Source organism: Ahaetulla prasina, chromosome 3 (assembly GCF_028640845.1).
Source record: "Ahaetulla prasina isolate Xishuangbanna chromosome 3, ASM2864084v1, whole genome shotgun sequence".
Classification (NCBI taxonomy): Eukaryota; Metazoa; Chordata; class Lepidosauria; order Squamata; family Colubridae; genus Ahaetulla; species Ahaetulla prasina.
In genome coordinates, this window is record NC_080541.1 from 135,389,175 (window position 1) to 135,411,912 (window position 22,738).

The 22,738-nt window shown below is 42.7% G+C and overlaps 1 protein-coding gene across 3 annotated transcripts in view; it reads left to right on the forward strand.

Annotated features, from left to right (window-relative positions):
* Nucleotides 1-6,463: 6,463 nt before the first annotated feature.
* Nucleotides 6,464-22,738, forward strand: part of LHX9 (LIM homeobox 9) — a 34,506-nt gene continuing 18,231 nt past the window's right edge. For 2 of the 3 annotated variants that reach the window (XM_058177060.1, XM_058177059.1), the window contains exons 1-3: nucleotides 6,464-6,637; nucleotides 9,916-10,118; nucleotides 14,186-14,556. In XM_058177060.1, coding sequence (XP_058033043.1) covers nucleotides 6,464-6,637; nucleotides 9,916-10,118; nucleotides 14,186-14,556 — 748 coding nt within the window. Of the gene's footprint in view, nucleotides 6,638-9,915; nucleotides 10,119-14,185; nucleotides 14,557-20,993; nucleotides 21,000-22,738 lie in introns of all 3 variants that reach the window. The other variant, XM_058177061.1, reaches the window with a different exon arrangement.

Consider the following 22,738-nt stretch of genomic DNA (forward strand, 5'->3'; position numbering starts at 1 on the left):
CCCCCGCCTTTATGTAAAGTCTCTTTCCTGCCGAGCTCAACTCCAGCGACTCCGTGCCAAGTTCTTGGGCAAGGCTATTCTTTCAAGCTGTTCTCCAATCTCTACCGGTTCCTCCTACAACTCTGAGGTTTCGGAGTGGTCTCTGATCCCAAAACTGACCAGTCTGCTAACTTTGGAAGCCCAACAGGGGCAGCTAGGTGCCACCACCAGCTGAGATGCCTGCTGTGCTATAACTGCCCAACTGGGACATTTGAAAGACCCTTGGTCACCCTCTGCTATCTTTCGCCATTTTCATGTGGCCTCTTTGTGGAACCCTTGATCTGGACCTTCTAACGCTGTCCAAACAAAGTCTCCATCCCGCCCCATCGGAGAATAATTGCAACCATCGGCCCCAAGTATGTATGGAGACCAGGGGAAGCCAGGTTTTCTGTAAGAGACTCGTGCTTTTTGCATTCACCTGTCTTTTGCCTCTCTGCACTCCGCCGAAGGGGAGAGAAGGCCTTCTCATCGGTCTTTGGCTTCCCTTTCATGCAACCCTTTCCTGTTTCTTGTCTACACACACACACACACACACACGGGCCATTTGGGCCGCTTTTCTTCAGGGGCGGCTCCTTTGCCTCGTTCTTCTCCCCCTCCTCCTTCCCAAGGAGAGAAAAAGAGATATGGGGTGGGGAGGAGAGGAGAGGAAGAAAGGGTTTAGTTAGAGAAGAGGCAAGATGAGCAATGCAGAGTTGCCTTTAGCCTCCAACAAAGGCAGTTGGAAACTTCGAACCTGAGGCAGGAAAGTTTTGGAGCTGCAGGGGGGGCTAGAAACCAAGCAGCATGGTCCCAAAGGCGCTTTACCTGCCGACAAAGACGCACTAATGGTCCCTTCCCAATCAGCTCCGTGGGTTCAGGCAGCCCTTTGCTCTCTCCCGGGCAAGTTCTGTGCGGGGCAGGCTTCCCGGGGAACCGCTCGCACCCAATATGTCCAAAGTGGAAGTGACTATAAGCATTCCGTCTTATCCTGATGTTCACAACGGCCCTGCCAGGAAGGCTGAATATACCAGACGCCCCAGAAAAAAATTGTGTATTCGCAAAAAAACGGAGTCGTGATTATTCAATATAGCGAAATATGTATATTCAGTTGAATGTGAATAATACATTAAGGGAGAAGCCTGTTCTGTTCTGGGGAAAATAGGAGAGTTGAATGCTTTTGTTCCCCATTCCCGGGCAACGTTTACGGCATCATCCAAACAAAGGGATTCCATAATTCCCTTTAAAACAGACGGTATTTCTTGAAAAGTTTTCCTTCTGCTCTTGCCATTGTATTCCTTTTACATTAACGTGTTTCTTCTTTTTCACAGGAGGGGGGGAAAGAGAAGCAAAGAGGAAACAAGAAAGATATGTTCCCTGTTCCTATTGTGTTCTGGGTGGTGGTGGCGAACAAGGCATCTAGAGAAGGAGTGATGTAGCTTAGTCCATTAGACCGATTTAGAATCTGGGTATTCGCGAAGAACTTTGAAAGACCTATTTACAGGGATGTGGTCCACAGTCACACAAGATGCTTAGTCAGTCCAGTCAAAGACTGAGTTGCTACGCTTGCCTGAGTCATACTTTGTTAGGGCTTCGTGCTTTGGGTGAATTAAGCCCCCTTGCTCTGTGCATGGTTCAATATAGTCAGTACAGCTCATTGTATACAGCTGGGTAACCCTTTATCATTAAATCAGGTAAGCATGTTGTACCGCATATGTTCTTTGCTTGCACAACATGCTTAATCAAGTAAGCATGTTGTGCAAGCAAAGCTACAATGAATGCCCTTTATTTTCTCCCATTTCTCCCAGTCTGTTTCATTAGGGAGCCTCCTACAGCTTTCCCTGGAAAGGGGAGGGGGGCTCACAGTTTTGTCCTAAGGTTTTGCCCTGATGACACTGCCAAGTTTGGATAACTGACAACTGGTATTGATAGGGAACCATCTTCCATTACTGGCGTTTAATTGGCTATACCGAAGGCGAACAGGCTCTGACCACTAATGCTCTCAGTGTGGGGCCTTTTGGCCTTTGTATGAACAGCTAGTGAGGCCTTTCCTCTGATCCTGCACATTCCTTCTTGTGGGTTTTGAGGTCTTTCAGGCCATCCCCTTTCCTGATTATTTGCCTCGCAGGCAGAGACTGCAGGATTCCCTTATGAAGAGAGGTACCCATTGGGCTAAATCTTCCCAAGGGAAAGGAGAGAGAGAGTGGGGGGGGGGGGAAAGATACAAAAAGGATTAGCTGAGAATTGATTAACACAAAGGCAGACAATTAGTTTACTCCAGGTTTCTGGTTGCCCTTCATTCACATAGGCACATTTGCTAGTCGTCAGGACCTGATATTCAAATGGGGTGTTGATTTCAGTAGAAGTTCAGGAATGGGACTGCTTTCTTCTGACTTTTGTAAGCCAGTAAGGTTTAAGCATACAAATAAGTATAGGGTTTGTGTTTCTTGGGCTACTTTCTCTCCATGTTCAGATGGGTAGAGGAACATTACTAGGGGGGGGAAAAAACACTACGCAGCACAGATCCAGTTAAGAATCTGGTTTCCAACGGTGGTCAATCAGGACAGCCCTTGTATGCCCCATACAATTAATATTGATAGAAAAAAATCTTTTAGTGGACAAAAATAATGATAAAAATTAGAAAAAGTGACTGAGCCATTAATTCCACTTCAAAACAAAATTCCTTCAATGCTATATGTTCTTTCGATTTGACTTTTTATTTTGCAAGCAGCGGGGGGGGGGGTGTCTCTAAATAATAGAAATAAAAGATGTGCCTTGTCCAACTCTTTAATTTTGCCTGGCCTAGTTTTATATTTCAGCTAAAAAAAAAAGTCTTTAACTTCTCTTGCATAAGATCTTTATGTTCTGTTCAAACTCTAACCTGGCTTTCCCAACCTGGAGTCTTCCTGCTGGCTTGGTCTACTATTCCATCACCACTGGTCCAGTAGTCACTGACCAGTAGCTCAGAAAAACTGGAGGACAGGATATGACAGAAGGCTGCCAATTTCTCTTTCCCTGCCCCTGCTCTTTATTCTACGGAAGTTTTAGCTGCAAGATGTTGACCCAACTCTTCTCCAAGATCACTAAAAAATTAAGCTGATTTAACGCACTAACACTTACTTGCATGTACAGAATCAGGCATACATAATTGTAGATCACTTCACCCAATTATCTGGGAATGGAAGTCATAAAAATAAGTTGGGTTTACTCCTGAGCAGTTAAGAACAGAACTGCACTCTTAATAAGATAAGATTGCACCTAGCAGCACATTTGCTATATTTATATTGAACCCCATTAATTCTCATTGAGCACATTGGACTTAATAATTAGCATGCACTAAAATTAAACAACTCATTTCTGAGCAGGTATGCCCAAGTTGACAAGGTAAGGTCGCTTTAGTAAGCACATTTATTTGGACACAATTAGAGTCCATTACTGTGTAGACCTGCCAGGGTAGGACGTTGGGGCAGAAGTCCAGAATCCTGCTGAGCAAAATGAACAGGAAGGGGCCAAAATAGAGCAGCCCTGGGTTGTTGCACGTTGAAAACAATTAAGTAATTTCATGCAAGCCAAGCACATTTTTAGCCCAGCCTGTTTATGATTCAGAGTACACAGAGAAGCCTGAACATTGAATTAATTCAGTCACCCATGGTAAAGCTAACTAGGGGTAAGCAAGCCCTACAAACACAACCTCTGACATTTAATTGGGGGGTGGGAGTTAAGATAATTAAGCCCAGTTACCCAACTTTCCTGCAGTGGTGCTCTGCTGGATGACAATTTCTGCTTTATTCAAACCAATGGAAATTCTGTTTTGGAGTTCAAGAGGAGCAGAGTCATGCCCCTTTTACCATTTCATTCTTACAGCTGACTCCTTCTTGATCATTCATTTTTGGGGGCTATTGATGTAGATGGTGGACAAAGGATCAGATCTGTATTCTTAAGTTTCCCCACAGTACTTCCTAGAATATTTGTTTGGGATTCCTTTTTTTTTCTTCAACTCAACATTTATCTCTTGATTGCATAAAGTCAACTCAAGTTTTGTTTGAGATTTTTGGTGACTTCATGGACATGTCCATATAGTTTTTAAAGGAACAATAAGGAAGTTATTTGCTACTGTCTCCCTCTGGGATGCTTTTTCAACTTCTCAGACTAATCTGAGTTAACATCAGGAGACAGTCCTGCTGTCCTGGGCTTTGAGTTCCAATAAAAAGAAAGAAAAAAAGGAAGTGACACAAGTACCTGCACACATGCAGGCTTATTTCACTTGTTTGGATTTCTCTGCCCTGTAAAACTGCCCTGTAGTTCTTCCAGGTTCCCCTTAAATGAAGAAAGAGAGACTTACCCAGACTCAAAGAACACTTTCCCTGACTCTCTGTTGCTCTTGAATTTGGATGTGTGATGGACAGGTACATAAAGGAGTTTCTTTTCCTTCATCTCTAAATCAAAAGTAATGTGTTTTTTTGTTAAGCAATGAAACAAAAGTTCTACCTCCTGTCCCTGGGCAGAAGAAATAGCCATAAAAAATGCCGGTGGCCAATGGTGTGGTTTCCTGGGATGGTGATTTCCAAAAACTGGATTCCATCCAAGAGAATGGTGTGTTGGCCCAAGCTGTCAGGTTCCAGGGCTGGCTGGCACACCAGAGCTGACACAACAACAACAAAAAGAAAAACCCCACCAAAAAACCCAAAACAAAACAGAAGGGGCAGAGAATCTCTTATTTTTTCCCCCCTTTCTACCCCTGCCTGGAGATCAACACTTTGTGATTGTCAAGTTTAGTATAAGAATCATTCATTCAGCTCATCCAATAAGCAGGCCCATCTCAATCTCAAGAGATCATGAGCTGAAGCAAAGCACTTCCTACTAAATCCCGCCTATCTTTGTGGACACCCCAAACTTGATATTCTTCAATCTTTTTCCAAGAGATACAGCACTCTAGTCTCTATCTGTCTTAGCTCTCAGTTAACTTTCTTCAGTTGGTTCCCTCTCCCATCCTCCTAGCATCTTCAAATATTGCATCCGTTTCCTGGGCTCTTTTTGGAGCTGGGTAAAATCAATTAAATGGGGAGATTTTAGAGAATATTTCTCCCTAGAAGGCCATCCTAGTCCATCTGCAAAGGGTTCTGCCAAAATGATAGGAATTGGTGCAACGGCTATTTTCTCTGATTCTTGCGTCTTAGGTGGAATTCTTTGCCATAAAGTTCTTCATGAATATTTGAACTAGAAAAAGAGTTGACACTTTAAAATAAAATATTAATATAAAACAGCATTCACTTTTTCTGAAAAGTAAACTTAACTGAGTTCCTTCAGCAAGTCTAGAATTAAAAGCTTTGCCTATATTTAAGTCTTCTGCTGGAATTTAAGGTATTACATGTCTTACAGCCTCTGAGAAAGTCAGTCTAAAAGTAGTTTACATTTTTCCTGACCTCTTCATATCTGTCCATCTGTCTCCGTTCCACAAAACCTTCTCCTTTCGGCCAGGGACAGCTTTCCAACCAAGTTCCATTCAAAGATCCATCCGCCTTGTCTATTTCTCTCCCCCACCCTTTTTCATTGTTAAAAATTATTTGAACTTGAGGTCTGTATTCCAGGGGGCGGGGGGGGGAAGAAGCTGGAGAATGGGCGGATGGGGCACAGGAGTACAGTCTAGACCCCCCCCCGCCCCCGCATCCACTTCTCTGAAAGATCCCCGGGAGGTGCCTCTTATCCCCTCCCTATCGTTGATAGAAAGAAGGGGTCTAAACCCTCTCCCACCCACTCCTCCGGAATATTTGTCACTGCTTGCCCATCACAGTGGGGGCTGGCGAAGTTTGACAGCTCTTTGTTGTCTGTAGAGCAGGAGGAGGAGGAGGAGCAGGGGGCTGGTGGCAGCTCTTGGGTGAGGACTCCTCCTCCTGAATTATCCAAACTGGGTTGGCTTCTGTCTCCAACAAATTGGACAGAGCTCCAGCAAGCAGCAGTCCCACATCCAAGCAAGAGCAACAGGAACTTTCTAGCAAACGGAGATCTCTGCTTTAACCTGCCCCCACCACACTCATTTCCCTATCTTGTTTGGCTTTTGTCTTTTAACCTCTCCCCCCCCTCCTCCCTCCCTTTTTTTTTTGCGTGAACCATTTTTTTCGTTATTGTTGTCTCTGTTTGCTCAAGCCTCAAACTTCGTGTCTGCGTTCTCTTTCTTTCTCTCCCCCCTCCCCGTTTCCCCTTCTTTCCCTCCCCTTTGGATCCGTCCCGTTCCTTGCCTGCCCTTTCTTCAGGAAGGAACCCAGTCTTTTGCACCGGCCAGGCGGGGGAAAGACCCCCAAGATCATTCCCGCCAGCCGCCGCTCGGCAGCCTCCCCCACAGTTTTCGGCTGCTACCTGCCTTCTCTCCGGAGCCACGAAGCTTCTCCTGCGGGCTCGTCCCGTCGCCCGGCGAATCGGATGCTCTAAACCAAGACTCTGGGGCCTGTATATGGAAATAGTGGGGTGCCGAGCCGAAGGAAACGCGTGTCCCTTCCGTTCCCCAGCCATGCTTTTCCACGGCATCTCCGGAGGCCACATCCAGGGGATCATGGAGGAGATGGAGAGGCGGACCAAGACGGAATCCCGCCTGGCTAAAGCGGGACAGATGAATGGTCGGGAAGCGGTAAGAAGTGGCGGAAAAAGTCGGGGCTTTTCCCAGAAGAGATGAAGGAAGGGTGGATTTTGTGTGTGTGAGAGAGAGAAAGACCCCCCCCTCCCAAAAGTAGAAGTAAGGTAACTGGAACCTCCCAGGGACACTGGAATGTCTTGTGTGTATGTATGCGAGCGCGCGCGTATATGAGAACGCCCAGCAAGACGTTCTTCAAGTCTCACTTCCAGGTATATTTTTCAAAAGAGTAGTTTCCACTTGTCTTTTTAAAAAGATGTTTACCACTTTCCACCGTATTTTTAAAATCACAATTGTTTCTTTGCATCTGGGCTATTTATTTTTTTAAAAGACAATAAACGAGCTCAGAGATAGGCATTATAGCGTGATCATAAAGGTATTTTATTCAGGAGTAAATTCTATTGAGTTTTTAAGGTCAGGCTTTCAAGTTCCAATCTATTTTGCAAAAGTGGGTGTTTTGTGTGTGCGCGCGCAGGCGGGTGAGCAGGACCCAGCGCAATATCTCCAAAAACATTCTCCAGGGAAAGGGAGGCGTTGCTGCCGAATGAAACTGATTAAAGACGATTTGCCATCCTCCCCCCTGATCGCCCGTCTAGTTTTCCCTAGCTAACTTTCCTCTTGAAAAGCGTTTAAGGTGTTTGGATTCTACCCAATTGCTTGAATATCAAGTTTCGGTTCTTTCACAAGCCCTGCCCCTATCAAGATTAGGAAGCAAGTTCAGGAAAGTTTGCCTAGTCGAGGATGTAAGCTGCGGCTTGCCATTTTGAAAACGAGGCATTTGGAACTGTCTTTTTCAAGGCAGTTTCACGAAATGAGAAATGAACTTCGCGAGGCTCAATGTCATTTGCTTTCTGAGTAACTTTGGAAGGAAAGCTTTTAAGGAGCTTTCCTTCCAAAGCTATTGCTCTCAAGGGGCAATAGACTCTAAACCCAACAGGCTTCAGAACGAAATTGTTTAGAAGATTTGAGGGCTACCAAATTTATTCCCAAGTAAGTTCAATACCTTTGGAACGACTCCGATGTCTTTTATATTCCAAATCATTTGTAAAAAAAATAAGTGCAACAGAGGAGAAATATGCATTTTGGTGGCTTTCAAACAGATTAATCTCAGTTATATTATTCGGTTGCTACTGAAGATTCATTCTATCTTCTATATTGGGAAAAAAAACAAACGTTTACCATCGCTTCACTTCTCTAGCTCGCTCTAAAGGCTGCAACTTGTAAAAAGTAGCACTGAGGCTGAGCCAAATCGACAAAACGGAACAAACAATTAGGGCTCAGTCTCCCTCCCACCCTCAGATGTATTTTTCTCTTTTAAAATGCCTAATAATTGGAGTCGTTCTGAGCGTTAAAAGCAGAAAAGCAGAACAGTTTCTTACTAGATTCCAAAGCTCTAAGTCGAGGAACCACAGCGGCAAAAAAAGGGACTTGGTGTGTGTGTGTATTGTGATGGGTAAACAAGGACATTTATTTCCTTTGCTCTGAAATCCTAGGATCCCCAATGCATTCATGAAGAATACAAGTAAGAGTCTACCGAAAGTTATGATTCTTGTCCTCCAAGCACTGCAGAGACCAAATTCATTAAGGCAACAGCTTCGTTATCATTTCAGTTCCTTTATGTTTTATGGGGGGGAGAGAGGAGGAGAAAAATCCAAATAACGAAGAAGACAAGCAGGTGTGGGGGGGGGGGAACCAAAACCATTGGTTTCATTTGTGGTTCTGCCACTATTCCTTGTGCTTGATAGCTTCAACCCTTTATATTTTTAATCTGTGAGAAATTTTTACTTGTTTTCCAAATGGGTTAAGTCTTCCTCTTTCTTCCCTTAAATTCAAAGATAATCTGGAAAAGATTTTTTTTTAAAAAATAATGATTAGTTCCAGAGTCCATATGACAAACTTACAACCTGTTTTAACAGGCCACGAGCTTGAACTCTCTTTCTACCCGTTGACCTTTCTAGTGGACGTTCCCAAAATCCAGGTAGTAAGGACTTTATATGGCTTATATTCCTCCCCACCACCGTTTTTTCCTTAAGTAAACAACACCCTGACGGGAGAAAAAGATGAACCGGTGTTTCCTTCTTACTTCCCTTCAGTAGTCTTGACACTTTTTTCAAAATGTGTTCTGGAGTTGAGCCCAGGTCAGGAAAATGAAAGTGAATGGCTCGGGCAGTAGACCCCCCTGCCCGCTCCCCCGCCCCCAAGCACACTGCTTCAAGCTCACATCTCAATCTGTCCCGGGGTGGTTTTCTCGGATATAAATCCCCAAAGCGCGCTTTGAAGAGGAATCAACTAGAACTCGGCCTTTTGCGCTTCCAGGAAGCGAAGCGGCGGAGCTCGCCCTTGCTAAATTTTCTGCCTTGCTCTCTCCGCCGCATCCCTTGGCTGCACGAAGGCCGGAAAGGGGATTTTGGTCCGGGACGAAGGACCAGGGTTATATCTTCTCTGAGCAGAATGTAAACCCTACAATTGAAACTCCACCCCTAGGATTCAGACCACTATCACCCCTCCAGCAACCAGAATCTTCCGCTTCAAAAAGCCGCAAAAGCGGCTCTATATACAACGTGCGGGGGTGAAAGGCAAGCAAAGAAGCAAGCGGGGAGGTTGCCAGTTCCTGCTTGAGGCAGAGTCTGCTTTAGGCTTGGGAAAAATCCAACAGTTTCTTCCAGCAAAAGTTCTTTCTGGGAAGCCAACCTAAGCCAGAAATTTTGACTTCACCCACCGCATCTTCTAGGCGGTCCTCAGTTTCCTGAGGACTTAGCAGCCTTGTGTGAACCCCAGCCATCGCGCTCTGCCAACGGAGGGCGAAAAGATGAGTGAGCCCGAACAATTGTGGTGCATTCGGTAAGCCAGAGAGCTTAATGTTGGATAAATCCAGTCGATGGAGGGGATCCGAATTTATTGTGCAGTAAAAAAGCTTATACCTAACTATATCGAACTACATATAATAGACTTCAACAGGACTTAATAGCAGATATATGGAACGAAGATAATGCCCGTTAAAATCTAGGAGACAGAAGTAATTCCTAGCCTCCTTAGGTCTCCACAGAAACGAAGTGGCACTAAATACTACACAAACCACGGGAATCCAGTAGGTTTATATCGGAGTAGGTCGCGTTGTAAGCCTTCAGCTAAGGCCCGTTACACATGCCTTCTGATTTTGGTTAGAAATACCTCTGCTACTGTTTTTTTTTTTAAAAAGCTGAAATAGTACACATAATTAGATGTTGAGCTTGTAAGATTTTGCCCGACCCGCTGACGTTTGCTTCCCTCTGCAGAACATGCCTCCGCTGAGCCCCGAGAAGCCTGCCCTGTGCGCAGGATGCGGGGGTAAAATCTCCGATCGCTACTACTTGTTGGCTGTGGACAAGCAGTGGCACCTCCGCTGCCTGAAGTGCTGTGAATGTAAACTGGCTTTGGAGTCAGAACTCACCTGCTTTGCCAAGGACGGCAGCATTTACTGCAAGGAGGATTATTACAGGTAACAGCTCGCAGGTGGATGGGGTGGGTGAATGAGATGGGATGGCTGAGTTGCATGAGCATTTCTAGGCTTCGAACTTTCTTGAGAAAAATCATCTAGGGAGCATTCATTCATATTTGCAGGATATGTTACTTTTCCTCTCTTGGTTACTTAAGGTTAAGTTTATGCAGGTATGAATGTCCTTGGCACTCAACTAGATGCACTGCCCCTTTTTGGGGTGGTAAATTAAACACTTTAAGGGAATATCAGGATCTTATCTCCCACTGAAAACAGAGAAATGACACTCAGCATTGACTCAATTGCCTTGTTGAAAATTATGGTAAAGGCAATTCACAGAGGTGCTGCCCCCTGCCCCCCACCCCCATCTCCAGGACCAAATGTGTGAATTGCCTCTATCAGAAAAACAAATGTTTTGCCTCTATTGGTAGAAAGTGTCATCAAGTGATTTAAAATCGTGTCCCAGATATGTACTAAACCTGTTCCTCCCATCATTTCTCACCACTTCCTCCCAGAGAAGGGGTTAGTGCTTAGTTTATGGAAAACCATTTGAACATGTGTACATTTCCCCTTTGAGTTGGATGCCTTGTGAAAAGACTCTCAGAAGCACAGGTGGAAAAATCCAGAGCAGAGATTCCCTACTGGGAAGCAAGGATGCAAACATTTTACTTACTGCTGGGAAGTAACTGACAAGCAAGGCCTTCTCTGCTCCACCGAGCTTTACAAAATGCCTTCTTCCTATAGGAAGAGCCGGTTGTTTAGAACAGCGACAGGGCAAAAGTCAAGCCACCAGAAAAGCCGCTTGCCAAATACTTTCCCCAAGAATCAGTGCAACATCTCTGCAACACTAGTGACCTCTTACTTGCATTGCACCTGTGAACTCTTACAGATTGTGTGTTCATGCAGTTCGCTTAATCGGGTCAGGAATGCATGAGCAGAGGGATTCGCACAACCTGTTAAACTGGATTAGTGTTAATGTTAGTAAAGGCTGGGTGAATAGCGGACACAAGTGCAGGCCATTTTGAATAGGTTATGTTTCAATGTATTTTGCCTAGTCAGAAAGAAGGGTTAACCAAGTAACCAAGTTAAGAGACCATATCCTCTCTGCAGCTCCTTTCCGCAATGGGTCCCTGCTGTGTTCTTTCCTGAGTTATGGTTGGAGTGCTGTTGATCTACCCATTCCTTAACTAGGGCCTCGAAGGAAAGGCTTGGCACAGAAGCTCTCCCGCTGGGCAGTCTGCTCTACTTTGCTTGTTAATGAGAAACTGCCCTTTGACTAGCCTGGCTATAGGCTATCTGTTAAAGGGATATATTCAAATTTTTACCAGCCTCCCTTCCCAGTGTGCTGAGCGAGTATTTCCCATTTTTATTGTTATGTTCCAACAGAGCCTCAAGCACCCTTGGAACCATTTCCTATTGATTTCACAAAAACTTCTAAGATGTCCACAAAATGGGACATACTCCTTATTTACTCAGCACTAAATACCCTTGAACTCTTGTGAGATCTATTTCCAAGTAAGGGTGGGTTAGAGCTGCCAATTTTATCTTATATCTACTAAAAATAAGAAAGGAGCCAGGATATGCTTTACGTTTAGCTTTATTTCTGATATTTTCAAAAAGATACGTTCTTAAACTTAGAATTAACCTTAAACTTTATTTCCAGTGTTAGCTTTTTTTCAAATAACCAAAGAGCGACTTTGAATTACTTTTCAATTTCATAGGATCCTTAGTACTAAAGAAGGATCATATGCCAGTGTAAAGCATGCTATTTTTGGTTATTTATTTAGATAGATAGATAGATAGATAGATAGATAGATAGATAGATAGATAGATAGATAGATAGATAGATAGATCTAGATAGATAGATATAGATATATATACGCACACACATATATACATACACACACACACACACACACACACACACACACACACACACACACCTTTTTCAAAGATTACCCATTCATTTGAGTGGTGCTCCTCTGCGAATGGATAGAAGATTCCTAACGGTTTATCTGGGGCCAGAGTAGTAGAGCCTGCTTAGGATCCATATTTCATACCCGCAGGCCAAACGCCTTGTTGTGGTAATAAATCCCACACTCGGGGAAGAAGCAAACTCTGTATGCAGCCCCCTTTCGCCGGAGGGGACCAACACTAAGCTGGTGGGTAGAGAGGCCGTCTTTCTTTGCTGTTCTTTGATTTTAAGCTGCAGGAAAGGAGCTTTGCCTCTCTCTGGCTTCTGGGCTTGCCGGGTGAATGCTCTCTCCACCTGAGAAATCCCGAAGGAGCTTAGTTATATTGAGCCAGAAAGAGCATCCCCGAGCACACACAGAGAGCATATGCTGCAGACCTGGACTGCAGCTAATAGGGATATTTTGGGTGGTCAGTTTGGGAGTGGAGAGAAGAATGTGAGGCTGAGCTTCCTCATATGCTTGAATCTCTGGCCTCCTCCCTCATTTATTCTGGGATACTACTTTGGGGAACCCAGCTGACATTTCTGAGCACTGCCTTCCATTATAGAAAAAACCCAGCATCACTGCAAACTTGACTAGGCTGATTGAATAGCTCAGTGGGTTCAATTATTACATATGCTGATTTTTCCAGGGAAAGGTGACCAAAAGATGATTTTCCCCTATCATCACAGGGCACAACGTGTTTTTTTTTAATTTTGGTGGACAGAGGAAACTATGTCTGGCGGGCATAGCCTAAAAATATGAGATCATAACTCCATCCCACCACAGTAAAATGCTAATTTGTGTTCTATTTCTGGAGTGGTTCAGCCTTAAAAATTATGCAATTCATTGATTTCCTTAATAAAATGTCATTGCTTCACAAAATATACTATGCAAACTTAATTACACACAAAAAAAACAGTTTGTGTAGGGGTGGAAGTTGCCATCTTACATTTCTTTTTTGGTAGATGGAAAAGGCAAATACTTATAATATGAAAATATAGTAGGGAATTATCCTGAATTGTAATAGTACAATCCTAATCCTTGTAAATTCAAATGTAGCCCCACTGAGTTCAACAGGTAAGTGGGAATAACTCTGCAAGACCCACTATGGAGTACTCCATTAACCCAATTTTATGGGTTAGTGGAGTACAAACAGGCAGTATTTACAGGACAAACGGAACCATCAATTAACCACGCAGGATGGGTGTACACAATATGCTTGGCCGACTGGTAAATTGAGGCTATGTGATATCCCAAGAAAATAGAACTTCCCCCAGGGGAAATTAATGAGATTTATAGGGTTTATCCCAAGCATATTTCAAAAGTAAGTTTCATAAAATTCAATGGGATCAATTCACAAAGAAGGTGTAGTTGAGCCCAGTTTAATTTTCCTCATACAATGGTGTTTTTCTTCTGCCACCACTTATGTGAAAGTTCTCCTAGTCTTTTTTGTGTACCAGATTGTGAATATAAAAGAAAAGAATTTAACGTTTAAGAAACAGCCGCAGCACTTAAATCCAAGGATCATCTTGTTCTCATCCTCTTATAAATTTTTTTTTGTCCCTTTGAGTCAATTTTGACTGTTCTGGCAGTCTGAACAAGTCCTTGCAGCTTTCTTGGCAAAACATTTGGGAACTGTTTCCTAGGGCCAAGTGAGAGTGACTGGTCAAGGTTACCCAGCTGGCTTTGGGCATAAAGTAGAACTAGAACTCAGGGTTCTTGGTTTCTTGCCTGGGCCCTTAGCCACTACATCAAACTGGATGTCCATCCCCCTTTTAAACAATGCCTATATTCTCCCCTTGTCTGTCCAACTTTAAACAGCCTTCCTTGTTTGATCTGTATGAAACTGGAGTTCAGAGATAGAACTTATCCAGAAGGCCACTTTCTCCTCACTTTTTCTGGATTTAAAGAGTAGTGCAGGCTCAGATGCTTTTTGAGCCAATTATGCCACCCTTGCCCGATCTCTATGATGTTATTTTTCCTTGGCCCAAACTGGTTTGAGCGCAATCAGACTCAACTAAGCTTCACCCTTAGTCAATCAGGCCTGAGGGGCTGAAGTGCCGATGCCCCACTGCTCTTCACCTGTCTCCACTAACTCATGTGCTCTTTCCCCAGAAGGTTCTCCGTGCAGCGCTGTGCCCGCTGCCACCTGGGCATCTCTGCTTCAGAGATGGTGATGCGGGCCCGGGACTCGGTCTATCACCTCAGCTGCTTCACCTGTACCACATGCAACAAGACGTTGACAACAGGCGACCATTTTGGCATGAAGGACAACGTGGTCTATTGCCGGGCACATTTTGAGAGCCTGCTCCAGGGCACCGACCCAGCCTCCTACCCACCGGCATCACTCAGCTACACCGAGCTGGCAGCCAAGGGTGGCGGCCTGGCCCTGCCTTACTTCAATGGCACCGGTACAGTCCAGAAAGGGCGGCCTAGGAAAAGGAAGAGCCCAGCTCTGGGTGTTGATCTGGTCAGCTACAGTTCAGGTGGGTTGTAGGATAATCCTCTTTGGGAGAACCTCTCAAGGGCCCTTCACCAGAGATCTTAAACATATACTGGGAGTCATGCTTGCTTTTTCCCCCTAAAGGATACTGGACACCAGTTCCCCCCCCCCCACTTGCAACCCAGTTTGTGAACTGCAGAGCAGGATTTTTGTTAGATCATTTCAGAGTTTCTCAGCTCTTCCCCAGATAATCTTTTTACTTCAACATTTAACAAATATCTTGGCAGAAATTACTGTCGGCAAGAAGCTACTGAATTAAAGGAAGAAAAAGAACATATTGCCTGTAAAATTGGCCTTCAAGCCAGAAATGAAATATGCTTTTGGAAGAATAGGATCATACATTGCACAGAAGAAAGTTCCCTTGAGGTTAAGGGAAACATAGGTTATGGAGGGAGGGAGGGGGAGAGAGAGGGGGGAGGGGAGAGAGAGAGAGAGAGAGAGAGATTTTCTCAATCAATGAAATTTCCTTTGTTCAGGAACACATGGAAATATAAAATGAGTACAGGGCCAATCTCACTCTGTTTATTAGGTCAAAATGTGGTTGGTTTGTTTTGCCAATCCAATTTTTGCAATTTAGAGGATTATGTGAATCCATCCAGTATGTTTAGGATTGCAGCCTTCCACTGAATTCAAACTATATTTTCGATAAATATTGCCTATACCCGCTGCTTGTCTCAGGAAATTTGGACATGCAAATGTATTTCTTTTCTTTGCTTTCCTTAGCAACATCTTCTTACCTTGCATATAGCGTTTGGTCTATTTTACAATAAACGTATTTCCAGGCATGTAGAATGAAGGCAGAAAATATACTTTTAATATTTTACTTTTAAATATACAAAGTACATCAGTTTATGCCTCTTAAGTGAAGTTAAAACAAGTTAAAGTATGCTGGTAAAGTTAAAACAACTTTGCAAGGTAGGAGAGTCTGATCTGCCTTCTCTACTAATGACAAGTTGCTGAAAAATAAGGTGTTTCTTTAGACTTCAGTGTTTGTGATAGCATGGTATTGGATCTGGGCATTTCTTAGATCAGATTTTTTTTTTTGGCTTAGATTTGCTTAAAATGCAAATCTAACAATGGCTACTTTGAATCCGATTGTTCAATAGAGCAAAATAAAGTTCAATAGGAAAATAAAGCTACATTTGTTTATTTGCCAAAAAGTTTTGTTCAACCAAGTCAGCATATCTGTTTCTGAGAAGAAATATTTTTTAAAAACGTTTTCTGGGAGTGTTTAAAGTTTCTGCTATTGATTTTCCCTGTTAGAAAATACTTGATGTTTTTGAATTATACAATCGATTTATCATACTTACTAAGATACTAATTACTTTAGTACAATCTGAGAACCTTAGTACTACAATGCCATCACTGTGGTGGGATAAAACCATTTTTCATTTATAGTACAGCCCCAGAACGACCACGCTATAGTTTGCTAGTATGCACCCTACAAAAAAGTTGAAATGCTAATTGTGATGAGAATCGTGACCGCACGATTAAGCAGAGTTGTAATTCGTTCAAGTCAGAAACCACCAGCACAATCTGATCCTTAGGTACTCCGCAGTTAGCCCCAGTGAATTTCTTGGCGCTTATGCTCAGGAAAACGTGAGCGGGCTGTTTCCTCGCTATTGTTGCGAAATCACCTTTTTGAGAACTGACGTCCCTGGTTCCGAATCCGAGAGATCCCAAAGACAGCGGAGAACCGAAGGGACTCCGCGGGACCTTCCCTTCGTGAAGCGTCGAAGGCTTTTTCTCCCAAAAGGGCTCTGTTCGGTTCTCTTAACCCACGTGGAACTCGGCCTGCTCCAAAAGGATACAGTGGTTGCATTTACGCTCCGCGCGAATTTGAACTTCTGAAAAGGCGGGAAGGGAGCCCGGGGCGAGAAAGAAAACTGGTTGTTTTGGATCGGACCCTCGTGCAGGAAATAGCCAGAAGCGAGGTTCTTTTTCGAAAAACGGGAAAGTCCGACTACTTCTTCCTCTCTCCGGCGCATCGCTTTAGTACCGGGTTAGGCAGGTCCGAGATGCGCCTTAGAGGAGCTTTCGACCGTCTGGCTAAAAACAAGCTGTTAGCTTGATTCAGGTCGAAGGCCTGGCGGCTGTCTTCCCAGCTGCAAACACGCGAGGCTCGAAGGGGCTGGATTTTCGAGGGCTGCGCAAACCCGCTCTTTGCCCCCTTTTTAAAGCCGGAGGTCCTGCACCAACCCAGAAAAATGGGTTAATCCAGTAACCAGTTGAAGGCTTTGTCTGAAGGACCCCCTCTGTGCTGCGGGACACAGGGCTCTCAGGCTGGGGGGGTGGGAGAAGGGGGGCAGGGCAGAAGGAAGCCGAGCTGTTTTTAATTGTTCGCTGTTAATTGGAGCTGGCACCGGCACCTCTGGCAGCGGAGCCGCTTTGAGGCCAGGCGAACGGCCAAGGGAGCGCTGGGGCGCCTCTTCCCGCCGAGGCAGGCTGGGCCGCATCCAGCGGGGAGGGGCCGCCTCCGGGCGTGTTGTCCCTGGCGGCGGGGGAGGAAAGCTTGCGCCTGGGGCTACTCTTGCTTTGAAGCGGGCAGCAGCCCCCACTTTCTTCTCCGTTAGGAATGCGGATGGGGGAAGGGGGCTGCAAGTTTGAGCCCCCTTCTCTAGGAGGGGGCTAAGGCGGCGGTGACGGGTTGCTCTGGAGGAAAGCGGCCTTTCCTCGCCCCACCGCCCCAGCCTTATTTCAGAGCCAAGGAAAAGGATCCGAAGTCAACCAGCTGCTTCTGAACAGCCTCATCTTACCCCAGGTTTACTCAAAAGTAAGTCACTTAACTCTAACCTTCCCAAAGTGGCCCTTCCCGGTGCAAATGGATTGGTTTGCACTGTTTTCTGCCCTGTTTTAATAAACAGTTTGCACTGTTTTAATAAAGAGTAGAAATGTAAGGAAAATTCGGGAGATATTTCCGAGTACGTTGATTTCACTGGGCTTCAGGGTTGAGTTGCTTAAATTTCAGGGCACAGATATTTTAATTGACTTTAACGACGGACTTGGTTCCTTCGATTTTGTTGCAGATCTTTAATTTCTGCCTCGGAGCGACTCAGTTTTAGGAACCAAATACTCCTCTCGAGTGAAGGCGTTAATACTGCCCTTTCCGAGAAGAGGAAAGCAAAAGGGAGTGCAAGGTAATTTAGAAAACAGGGCGGGGACGCCCCAGACTGGAGAAAAAGTGACGCCTCGCGGCTCCCAACTTTCTTCGAATTGCGTCATAAATCCGCTCCGATTTATTTCTGGGGTGGGGGCGGGGGATTGTGCAGGAGGATTTCCAAGTCGATCGCTCCCAGGATCTGTTCAAGAAGAGCAGTTCGATAGCTGCATGTGTGAACTCTGACTGGAATCGTTCATTCGTTTATAATCGTACTGAAAAATAAAGACAAAACCAAACCGGCTACTTTCCCCAGCTACAAAGCTTTAATCAGGACGACTGAACGAATGCTGTACTGCTGAGAGCAAAAGAATGTGACAATGCAGATAAATGTATTTTAATAAGATGGTGCTAAATAAATTTTAGAAAATTAAATGCTAATCATATAATGATTCCCCACCCAATTTAGCATAGCCTGAGGTCAGTGAGTTTAGAACCAGTAAACGCACTAAATTAGAAAACAGAAGACCATGCATTTTAGTCTCACTTTAGCTATGAAAGCCAACTGGGAGACCTTGGGCCAGTCACTGTCTCTCAGCTCAATCCACCTCAAAGGGTTGTTGTGGGGAAAATAGGAGGAGGAAGGTGTGTTGGATATGTTCACTGCCTTGAATGATTGGTAAAAATAATAAAGGTAGGACATACATACATACATACATACATACATACATACATGGTTCCATTATTCAATTCCTATCGTTTTCTACAAGAGAGTTAAATACTTCTTTAAATCTTTCCTAGTTTCCTAGAACACGATGTAAATAATTCTGAGACTGGCTGGGTTGTGTCCCAAATTGGTTTGGCCCATCTCATTATTTGTGGTTGTAAAAGTAGGCAGATTTTATAATCATCACAAAGAAATGATCAGGCCAATCAGATTATCTACATATGGCCATTTTCTATTCTGTTTCTGATCAAAGTTACTATGGTAGGACCTGGACCTTAGTTGTGATCCAAGAAAGACTGGTACTCAAAGACATAGTGTTATTTTCCTGCTTATTGGAACTCTACACCTTAAGGAAAACAAATGTTTTAATTCATATTCATCCAGTGGTAGTGTAATGCTACACATTTACAGGAAGGGTAAAAAACCCATCTTTTTGTCTGTCCGTCCATCCATCCATCCATCCATCATCATATGTGTATGTAATTTGCTTTCTGTCACCCAAATTTCTAAGAGGTGATTGTCATGATTTGATGTTGAAGAAAGACTGCTTCTTTATTTCTTCTTATCCCAATATACATTAAAGTTTTGGGGGGTAATATTTCTGATAAACAAAAATTTTAATCTGGAATCCTATTGATGCTTGAATAAAGTAGGATTTATTTCTGGGCTATAGATCAGACATACATAGTTCTCATATCACCAAATTTAATGACATATTTCAGACAACTGGATTTATTTTCCCAAATGAAGGTCTTCCACAAACAAAATTAGATAAAAAGAATTTCCAGACAGAAAATCCAGGCATTATATTCAAGTATTCCCTTGGATTAGGGAATACTTGAATATAATGCATCTATTTTGTATTTATCATCATGTTTACACACACATATCCCTACAGCTGCATCCACAGCTACCTTGAGAAGGATATATCTCTGATTTGAAGCTGGCTTTTATTTGATTTTTCCTCTGCATTTGTAGTGCAGACTGTATGGGAAATTGGGTGGCTGGGGGAAGCGTAGCAAATAACTTCCATAATCAAGAAAACTATATAGTTAAGTCCATGAAATAACCAAGAATTAAGCTTGGCTCAAGGGAGAAATGACCATTACTTTGTATGGTAAACAAATTAAAAAATAGTTTTAATTAGTGATAAAACAAGTTAAATCTGACAATCATATAGAAATATAATCTTTCAGGCTATGCAATCTGATTTTACTCTGAAACAAACTTGTCAGTTTCCAGAGAATTTTAGTCTTTCACATGGCCCCAATAGAATCTAATTCTTGCATACAATTCCATAGTACTCCCCACCCCCAATTCCAAGTGTTTAATGGGGGGGGGAATTGAAAGTCCAAAAAGACCAAACATAAGTATGTATAACTATTGTTAATGTATTAACTTCAATAGTTAAATAGTTAAAATACTTTAATAGTTCTGAAAGTATCACTACCTTTTTATGTCCACATTCTGCAGATCTTTGGGGATCTTTCTCAATAGAACATACATGAGTTTTAGAAATGCAAGAGTTAATTCAGATCTACAAAATACTTTCATTTGGCAAAGTGGCTTAAAACATCTTTTTTTCCATGATACATGCTTTGTGCAAGAAAGACAAAGTTTTGGGTATGATGAATTAGAGTGTTTAAGGGAGGGTAGAAAATCAGATACTGGTACATCACAGTAGAAAACAGATTGCAACTGAGAATGGAAATGGATTGTGTTTTCTTCTTTTATAAAGCTGGCCGAATAGAATTTATGTGGCACTTGACTGGCCCCGCCTCTTTGCCCCACTTCCATTTGAGTTCTGCAGCTAAAATAAGAGGCTTCATATTATCCACCAGTAAAAAAACAAAGAAATAATAAAATGTTAGCTCTAATAAAACTGCCAAACAAATGTAGCAGTGACCTCTGGTGGCTTTTGAATGGAGAAGGCCTGCTCATGGAGTGGGGGAGGAGAGTTTTTGTGTACTGTTTAATTTGGATGTGCTCCTGGCTATTGTGTTAGCCTTAAAATGTGACTTAAATTGGGAGAAAAATAAATTTGACATATTTTAGTAGGATTACTTCTCACTTGCCAAGTTTTCTTCTATTTAGATTAAAAGCAGAAGTAAATTGAAACTTATTTTATTTCTCCCACTTCAGGAAATCTTCAAGATTAATACATAACTTGTAGTTATTAACAATACTGACTGAAGGTGGTGGGAAATTGTACTTTGGGAACGCTTTTGCTCTATCGGTTGGGAAGGCTCCAGGATTGGATGTGAATCCTGACAATCTAGAGTCTAGATTAGAAAGAAAGATTTAGCATATGTGTCCTGTTTCATATGTTGCAATAGTAAAGCAAAGTGCTTTTTCTAACTCCTCTTATCCTTTGTTGGATGTAAGGCGTTCTTCCTTTTCCAGCAAATTGAAGCTTGGTTTAGATCTGGTTTCAATATGCATGTTTACAAAGATCTGATGAGGAACTGGCCTGCCAGTGGAAGGTCTGCCAATGGAAAACTCAAGGAGTAGACAGCATATGGCAACTGTGCTAGGATATATAAAGTATACAATTATGTTTCTATGTGACTCTCATTAAAAATCAGTTAATTATCAGCTATCAGTTAAAAATCAGAGGCAGAAATAGGTATAGGGCTTGGGGAAAATATATGTTCCTTCTGACAACATGCCCAATACATTATGTTAAACTACCAGTTATAGATACCAGTTAATCAGGTTTTTTATGAATATGGAATTTGTCTTGCTTTGAGGGTGATTTTTATATCTTCTCTGGATTTTGGGGGGTATTTTCACACTGGATGGTTATGTCTGTCTAGTACCTTGCCTAGGTTTTGTTTTTATCAGAAATGTGGTCTTCAGGAAACAGAAGCTTTCCACGATATGGAAATAAATATTGCCAGGTAGCTGCTATAGATGAAATCTCTTTATGAAGGAAAATCTAAGTGATAGGGTAGTCTAATTCAAACACTGGCAAACCTGCTTAATTCTCATAGAAATTTACTTTGCTTTTACTAATATGTGCATAAACCCACATTACAGTAGCTTTAATGTTCATTTGGATTTTACAAATGATTTTCTTTTGTTTTTTGATTTTTTAACAGGCATATATTTATAATATATTTACACACATTATTACCTAATTCATTCATAAGACTCTGGGTGGCTATTATCTATGAAAGGAAATCATGGGTGCTTTCATAAATGAAAGTGTCATGCCTATGAATAAACCCTCTAATTGCGCTATCCTATCCATCTCTACTCAGAAACAGACCTCACTGTATTGATTGTGACTTTCTTCCAAACGAGTAAGTTTAGGAACTCACTGCCTGCTTGTTAGCAGTAGTTCATGAAAAGTTCATAAATTTCTTGCCACAAAAGGCAAGGGGCAAAAAAGCAGTTCCACTGATACTTTTATAACAAGTAAGCTGACTAGAGTCACCTTATACGGGAGATGGATAGCATAAAAGTAATAAGTTGATAAATGCTGACTCAAGGTACTGACTGAAGATACGATTCTTAAAGATCCTACTTCCCTTTCCATTTTGAAAGATGATGCTGGGGATATCACTGGGAAAATACTGTTTTGCAATAAGCCAGCAGTTTCGGAAGCAGCAATTCTCCATGCTCTATTGCAGCTCTATCACTAGAAGAAAAAACAAATGTTTTCTCTCAGTGTTCATTTGTGTGGGGATAGCAGAAGACCAGACAACAACTTGGGTGGCTGCATGCCAACAATAAGTATCTGCTCTAAGATGTAGCCTTTGGTCTTACTTGCTTAAGATCCATATGGCCCAAGGGATGAAAAAATGATCCTCATTCTTGGTACATAAAATCGTATTTTTGGTTTTTCTTAAAGCAACGAGAACAACTGGGATGAGGGTGGGAAAAGGAATCCTAGATTGTTATAAACCATCTCTAAGAAAACTGTTTATGTAATGGACATGCCAATAAGCAAAATGTGAGCAGCAATGTTGATAACTGATAGAAGGTCTTCTGTGCCTGAATATGTTTTTATCTGATGGCAGAAATTGAGTAAAACAAGTGTCCTTTTACATGGAGTTCACCAAGGATTACCAGTATGGAAAAATTGTACTCTAATTAATCTCAAAACTGAAACAAAAAGAAATTAGGGGCAACATTCTCTTTCTGAAACCAAAGGAATTTGAATGATATTCTCAGCAAGTGAATGCACTCATATGCATTACAGAAAAGAATTAATGAGGCTGAATGCCCCAAAACAGCATGATCATCCTTAGCAAGTATAAGTGTGTTAACTGTTTGGAAGGAAGCAAAATAATATAGTAAAAGAGGAATAGCTGGGTGTTGGAATCTGGTACCCCG